Source organism: Toxotes jaculatrix, chromosome 1 (genome assembly GCF_017976425.1).
Source record: "Toxotes jaculatrix isolate fToxJac2 chromosome 1, fToxJac2.pri, whole genome shotgun sequence".
Taxonomy (NCBI): Eukaryota; Metazoa; Chordata; class Actinopteri; family Toxotidae; genus Toxotes; species Toxotes jaculatrix.
Window position 1 is genome coordinate 13,927,342 of NC_054394.1, and position 8,616 is coordinate 13,935,957.

Here is an 8,616-nt window from a genome sequence, read left to right on the forward strand (position 1 = left end):
AGAACCCTTGCTGAGTTCTTAATGGTTGTTTAGAGGATGATTCATTGACACCTGAGGGGACTCACATGGGACGAGTTTCCTTATGGTTTTATTATCACGATGATGAGAGTATACACACACACACACACACACAAATTATGGCCCAAAGTGAACATCTACCTATTTACCCAACAGTTTTTGTTTTCTTGTAAAGTCTTAAGTCCTTTCCAGAAATAATTAATTTACTCCAGTGTAAGTTAGGTAATTTCTTCAGTAATGAACTTAATTTAAGATAACATAAAGCTTTAAAAACTGTCTAATGAGATCAGGATGATACAAAAGTTAAAATCTGACATACAGATGTAATCTAAAGCCAAAAACCAAAAAAAGAAAACAGGTTAGGATGGAAGTCATTAAAGCAGATTCAGCTATTCCAGCATTATATTGTACTGTAGTTTTTCCATGCAGTGTATCGAAAGTGATCACAAGAAATTTTAAAGTTATTCGAAAACATACTTGGACGTGGTGTAAAGGGAATATGGTGACAGTTACATTGCAAACAACCAAAATTCTAATTTCACTGAATTATGCAAGTAAAAAGAGAATTAATCGTCTGAGAGGGCTGTGTAATAGCATGAATAACTTTCTTAGTGTCCTAAAATGAGACGAAGGATCTAAACTTTGCTATATTTCTGAGATAAAAGAACCATGGCTGAGCTAGTTTTGTAATATACTGATTGAAATGCAAACAAGAATCCACAAATATCCCAAGCCAAGTGAATTTCAAACAACTTCAGGACTGGCATCAAGTTTTCCGTCTTACCAAGACTTAACTGAAGGAAGAAATCTTATCCAAATTGGTCATGGACAACAACGATTCAAATGTTGAAAGAAAGGGTTTATCTCAAACATCATTCAGAAAACTAATCCTGTCCAGATCAAATTATGTTGAACGTAATGTGCATCTGTAACAGTTGCACTGTTTAAGACCAGTGGAATAATGTGAATCTACAGGGAGCCTTTTTCATTTTATCCAAAGTTCTGCTGGGAACAAACACACACAGACAAACACTGGACGTTACGCACTTGCTAGAAAAACACACCAACTTTCATTAATTTTGTTGCACTAACTACCCCAGAATTATTAAATGTTCATCCTCATGAGGAACGACATAAAATTTCTGTAAAGGTGTGTGGTCCTCACAAGCAGAGTTAGAAATTATCCACCCAGATGTTTTGCTTGATGAATACCAAGCATTACACACATGGGAAGGCGTGTTCCCACTTTCCAGCAAATCACTTGGTTTCCCAGCACCAAGATGTTTTGAGACACCTGGGTATCTAACTGCAGGAGGCAGCGAAAACTAGAGGGAGATGGAGAACAGATGGGAGGAGGAGATAGAAGCAGATGCAAGCAAAATAATCTACTTCAGGAATGAAGCAGGGAGAAAGAAGAGAGGCAGGTGGGACAAAAAAAAATGTGTATGAATGAGGAGGGATGAGGAGATGGTGGAAGAGAAGGGTGGGGAAAAACGGGAAGAATGAGGAGAAAAGGAAAGCAGATGGGAAGAAAACTGTGGAAGGAGGGGAGAAAAGGAGGAAGACAGGGAGATGTCAGGAGTGATGGGAGGATAAATCCAGAGGAGGTAAGAGGTGAAAGAGGAGGAAGAGGAGAAGTGCTGACTTGCCTCTTGAACTGTTTCCCTCCTCTCATCTGTTCCTGCTCCTTGTTCTGTAGGTTCATTGAACTGCATCTAAAGTAGCAATCTGTATGCCTCATATACCACTGCATCTACGCTGTGTGTGTGTGTGTGTTTGCTCTTATTTCCCGGGGGGGGGGGGACTTTACCTGGAGGGCACACTGTGTTAGTGACTCATGTCACTGTGGGGACAAAAACTTGCAGAGACTGCTTTTGAGGGTTAAGACTTGGCTAGGGTTTAAGGTATAGTAAGTGGTTCTAATCCAGTGCACTTTTTTTTCAAATTCAGTGAATATCTCCTCACAGTCTGCTAGCTTTCAAAGCTAAGGCTGTCCTCTGAACGTCCATGATTTGAACTGTCAGTCAGGAAACCCATGAACTGACTTGTTTGCCAAGTCACTGTACATGTAGTAGCAGACTAAAGCAGAAAAGTGCATTTCAGTTTGTAGCCCGAACACTCTCAGCTCCAATGCTTATTGTTAGTAAAGTTAGCTAAGCTTTTGAACCAGAGGCACCTTTGTGTGACGCTCACATGGCATGTGACCGATGTGCATGCAGAGACTCATGCAGTTTAGAAGAACAACCCTGGGTATTTTCTGTTGCTACAATTTACCAATGTTCCCTAAACGCCTCATATGCAGGGTATCGGCAGACACCATCTAAGCAGCTACACACATATTTGCCACTGTTGAAACCCTGTGATTTTAACTCATAGTAGAGCCTATGGGTAAAAATCGCTGGTAGAGCCTATATATGGGAAATGCTGACCTCTTCTAATGCAATCCAGGACAAGCAATTCTTCAGAACTATCAGCAGCCCAGCTGGAGACCCTCTCAGTGGTGCACTACGATTTTAAAACAGAACTATGACCAGGACGCATGATTTTTACTTCTCTGATTATGTGCGGAAATCTGAATTCTAAAGATTAAGAGCAAAGGCAATAAAATGTGAGTCTTATAGGTAAAACATGAGACTCATGTGGGCTGTTATAAGAGCTGAGTGTGGTGAAGCTGCTCTGCAGGTGCACTGGACTGAAACAGGGCAGAAGCTGTGAAGTTGAGCATTTATAGAAAAAGAAAATACTGTATATACAGATTAAACAAAGCACGGACCACAAGCAAATGACAAATTAAACTGCAGAGGTTGCACCTAATAAACATGCAGCTCCTTATAACAGGCATTTACATCCAGCTGAAATTAAAACAAAACTCTCAAGTCAACTGCCTGTGAATATTTTTTATGTTCTTTTACATAACAAAACCCCCTGGAAAATGATTCATCCAACTTGTCATCAAAAGTTTCTTGCTATAAATAAGGCAAAAGTTTTCAATGCTCCTACTGTTCTGCATTGTGTGTGTGTGTGTGTGTGTGTGTGTGTGTGTGTGTGTGTGTGTGTGTGTGTGTGTGTGTGCGCGTGTGTGTGTGTTTATGTTTCTGTGTGGTCCAAAGAGACAGTGAGTGAGAGATTGGTGTCAAACATAAAGACTTCATCTGACAGAGATAATGTTGCCACAGCCCCCCTTGTCTAAACACACATACACACATACACTCACACACACACACACACACACACACACACACACACACACACACACACACACACACACACACACACACACACACACACACACACACACACACACACACATGACCTGACAGAAGAGAGAAACACATCTAAGTTCTTCTTTGCTGTCAAAACCGGAGGAAAAACCCATCAAAGCCTGTGTGTGTTTGATGTGTTATCTGTCCAACAGAGACTGTGTCATCTCTCCATCTTTCCCTGAAACCTCTTCTTCTTCCTCTCAGAGTTTTAAGTTTGTGTGTCACAGTGATAGGGATTCTGAGTCTCTTATGGTTGTGTGCAAACATTTCCAGCTGAAATCTGAATTGTAAAACACAACGTGCTTGTACTGCAGTCTTGCCCTGTGAAGCTCAGCGTTACTGCTCAATGATGGAAAACAAAAATGTGTCTTACTCTGTTAGTGTCATTGCATTGCAGGCAACTTACCAGTCACAACACAAACAATAACCAGGAACTAACCAAGAATGACGGAGACGTGGCCACAATACAGAAACGATGAAATGCTAAAGAATTCTACTCCGTCTGTAAATTTTTTTTTCTCTTTTCTTTCTTTGTTCCTCGTGTTATCTGTCCTCACCCCCCTCCTCTCTCTCTCTGTGAGTCTAAGAACCTCTAATAGTTGTTTGTTTGCTGACCTCTGGCGATTTGAATCCTGCTGAGACGAGTGTGAGTGAGTGTGTTTGTGTGTATGTACTCAGCATTTATCACTCATTACTTACATACAGCCTTCAAGGCCTGTAATTAACTCCAGCTTTGATGCCCCCCCCCACCTGCTCATTTCCTGCACACACACACACACACACACACACACACACACACACACACACACACACACACACACACACACACACACACACACACACACATGTGCATTCAAACATAAAGTGCATCTCTGTTGTTCATGCAATGAGATACAGTCACACAAATAAATGCACACCCACACACACAAAGATTTGCTCACATTCTTCAACGCTCAGTCATGCTGTGAGCCTAATTGTGTTTTAGAAAACACACACCTTACATCTCTGAGACCAATCTCTGCTCTGCCTTGGGTTGCATGTGTGTGTGTGTGTGTGCACACACATGCTATGTACCATCCTACAACTGTTTTTGCAGCACCAACACAACTTACACATCTCTCACTGATATTAAATCAATAAAAGATGTGCAACAGACACTCAGGTTGAGTGTCGGCCACAAGCCAAGCAGATGTAGCCATGACACTTATTCAATATTTCAAACACATGATCATACTCTGCACAACATGGCTGCCGTCTTATTCTACACCCATTCTACACACACACACACACACACACACACACACACACACACACACACACACACACACACACACACACACACACACACACACACACACACACACACACACACACACACACACACCTCTATTTGCCTCAAGCTCATAGAAAAATAATGGAATTCAGTGGAAGCACAAACTCTCTAATTTATTATTGATTTCTGTTGTTATAACTCTGTCTTCCTGTGTGAGAGGGTGAATATGTTTTTTTGAGATATTGAATAAGTGTCAAGTTACAATGTTAAGGCGTGTCGCCAGGAGTCCTGAAACTCATGCGTTTGTGTGTTTGTGTGTGCACTTATATGGCAAGGACGGATGGAAATAAGGACATTTTGGTCAGACCTCACTCTCTGACATATTCTCAAAGGGCTGTTTGAGGGTTAAAACCACAATGTAAATATCTGATTTGATAATTTAATCTGGGTTCAATTTGGTCTCATTTGGTTCAATAAAGTATTTATTTGAACATTTGCATCCTGTTGTCTTCCTTTTTGTTGTGACCCTTTGATCCAGGTCATGACTGTGTGTGTCTGACATATCTGTTAACCTGTATATGGACATTAAAATAAAAAAAAAGGCCTACTCTTTATCTATTTTTGTAATATTAGACACTTGTGAAATCACTCTCTGCCATCTCTTAGTGGTGGTAAAGGCTAATATAGTGCAAGACAAAGGCTAATAATAATAATTATACAGGAGCATATGAAAAAAAAAAGACTGTGGAGTCTACAGCCATGCTAGCAGCACTGCGGGGCTGTGCTTTGTGCTGATGTCAGCGGGCCAGCCTGATCACAATGACAATGATAACACACCGATGTTTAGCAAGTATAATGATTCCCATGTTCACATTTTTTTCTTCTTGAATTGTCAGTTGAAACAATGGATGCCTCCATATTAGCCCTACCATCTTCCTATGATGTGTGAGCTACTTTTACAAACCACATCACCACAATAAAGGGCACTATGACTATTAAGCATTAGGAGTGAAGTGGGAACTTCAATATAAGCAGACATGAAGGAGGGCATGTGAAAGATTGTTGCCCTCCTACAATATTCAGGACTCACATCAACACCCACAGTGATGTGAGTGGTGAAACTACTTTTTAAAATCAACATACATTCGTGTCATATAACACTCCACGTGCAAATTCAGGTACATGTGTGCTGACTGATAGGTGTTCAACTCCAGTTTTATGTAAATGGCTGATGGTCTATGAAGGGAGCAGCTGAAGGAATAAATTCAAATTACACAAAACAAATAATACTGCCCTGCTGTTACTTCATGTAGCGGCAATTCTCCACATTTACATCCCTGCAGGGCATTTGTTAGCTATTCTTTAGCTAGACAAAATGACTAAGCTCGCATTCCAGTAATTGAGAGCAAACACACACACACACAGCAGCAGCAGTCTTCTACTGCTGTCCACAAAACAGTTGACGGTGAAGTGTCTCTCTCTGGGGCACATGAGGGTTAAAATTGATTAACTTCATTAACATTTACATTTACTCATTTGACAGATGCTCTTATCCAGAGCAGCTTAACAAGTGAAGAACAAAACTAAGGCTTCAGTACAGTACGGGATCTTGAAGTAAGTACTAAGTACTAAATCTATCCAATAAGACATTATCAGTGGATAAAGTGGATAATCTTTAGAGCTACATAAATTCATCACTGACTGTGGATGCTGTGTAACATCTACAGCCTTTGTTTTGAAAGCAGACAGCCTGGGCAGTGATGTAAGAGAAACCCAATGAAGAGATCTGTCCCAGGAGGGGACTTTAAGGACCTGACTGACCTTAAATCCATCTTTCTGTATCCTCACCTTAAATTTCTCATCAAACATCCATAGTCTTTCATTTCTTGTTTCTCTCGTGTCTTTTTAAGTACAGATCAGACGTTGCCTATTTCCCAAACCATCCAAATCTTGTATAGCCCAGAGTCCAACATGAAAACATATTGATGGGATTTTCACCACCAAAGGAAAGATACTACCTGATATACCATCATTTACTGTACTGCATATATCTCGACTACTGAGCTCATGTTTTTTCAGCACTACACAAGGCACACCAGACAAAAAAAAAACACATTAAAACAACAGTAAAAAAGTAAAGGGATAATCATTCCCACTGGAGTAACAAGAGAAATATATTAGAGAATGAGCAGTTGGTGCTGAACTGATCATACCCTCTAATAAAATGTACCTTCATGTGGAAATCAAACCTGGATATGAAATATGTCTTTATGTTCTCCCAGAGGTTATCTGCATTAACTGATCTCATTAATCATCTTCCATTTGCTACCGAGGCTCATATACATACTGTATATAGCCCATAGTAATTTACCCTTCATTCACCTTGCAGCCCCTGCACCAGAAATCAGTACACTGGTCTCTCTCCTCACTAAATTCACTCTCATTAAATTCACGTACATGCATTTATCTTGATGAAGTGAGTTTGGCCACAGTAGCAGCAGTGCCATCAAGCATCCAGCTGGACAAATATCACCAGCAAATGAGATGAAACAGGACAAATCATCACATTGTCCATTTCTATTAGATTCATGTCTACATAATGTCTACATAACAGGACTGGGCGATAAAAATAAAATCCTCTATCACAACATTATGTAATTTTTTCATAAAATCAATATTGTGAAATATATAGTAAACTTGATTGACAGTCAGTTAGGACACAGTTTAAATAACCAGACAAGACTGTCTTGGTAACAAAATTAAAACACCTACAACAAATAAATACCTAATGAATAAAATTACTTCATGACAAAGGTAACTGTGCTATAATGAAGTCCTGGTCATTGACTGAGGTCAACTGTATAACTCCCATATATATATATATATATATATATATATATATATATATATATATATATATATATTCAGTTTGACTAAGAGACACATTTTAACTACTTTGCACAAGAAGCCTCTCATCCATATCTGTGCAGGAGAACACGTTCACAGCGAGGTCAGTGAAATTATCTTATTTACGACATTTTACTGCCATTTCCCCTCCAAATGTAGAATTTTCTACAGCCTCAAATACTAACTTATCTCCACACCACGTAGTATTCAAGTGTCACTTTTGCCCTCTTGCCTCCTCTGAAACTTTGACAGAGCCACGGTGCCATCTAGTGGCCACATGAAGAATCGTCCACTACTGTGTATGTTGAGTAGCTAAAAATTAAAAAGCATGCAAGACTTAAGCTACAGACAGACACCCACAACAGCAACACGCTTGTACCATTACCTGTGTATAACAGAAATGAAAGTTGACAGAGAGTGAATATCAAACTATACTTTATCAGGGTGCTTGCATGCACACGTCCTTAAACGCTACACTGCCAGCACACTACCTCACCTCGCTGCAGCCTGCACAGAACATTAAACTACTTAGCAGCTTTTCATTCTCACAGCAGGATGTCTGCAGCTAAGGAGGACCTCTGTCCGTCTCACCGTGTGAAGCAGCGGTGGCAGACATCTCTAGCCAGTCTGTTGGACACACAGCAGGCCAGCGGCTCGGCGGAGTACACCAGCTCTCCTGTCTTGATCCTGGCTGTCGCCCGCAGACCATTACCTTTTCCAGGACTGACAAACCGCTCCAGACTTGGTGCCATAGTCGGTTTTATCTCCACGTGAACCGAACAGTGTTTACATCCGTAATATACGCACTGTCTGCGTCATGGCGTCACAAGCACGTACAGACGCTGTAGACGCATACAACGTCTGTTATAGGCAACTACATTGCTTTGACAGAAAAAAAAAACTTTAACCTTACGATTAATTTTGTTAAACTTATTTTTCAAGCGTTCAGGTTCAACTACAGTGCTACTGAAACACACAACTAAATAAATGCGAAACCCAATATGTCAAATAATCATAAATAATTACAAAAGGATATTTTTTTTGGCACTGGAAAAACCTCATCACAGTTAACCTTGTCTCTTCTGATGGTCAGCTGCAGCAATATGTAAAAACGTATGTAACATCTGCTGCCCTACCATTTATTTTTTATGTCCA

General features: G+C 40.2%; 1 protein-coding gene across 1 annotated transcript in view; it reads right to left on the reverse strand.

Moving 5' to 3' along the window:
* Positions 1-8,250, reverse strand: part of smyd3 (SET and MYND domain containing 3) — a 65,732-nt gene extending 57,482 nt beyond the window's left edge. Inside the window, exon 1 of the mRNA XM_041058884.1 lies at positions 8,053-8,250. Coding sequence (XP_040914818.1) covers positions 8,053-8,213 — 161 coding nt within the window. The 5' untranslated portion in view covers positions 8,214-8,250. The remainder of the gene's footprint in view (positions 1-8,052) is intronic.
* Positions 8,251-8,616: the final 366 nt, after the last annotated feature.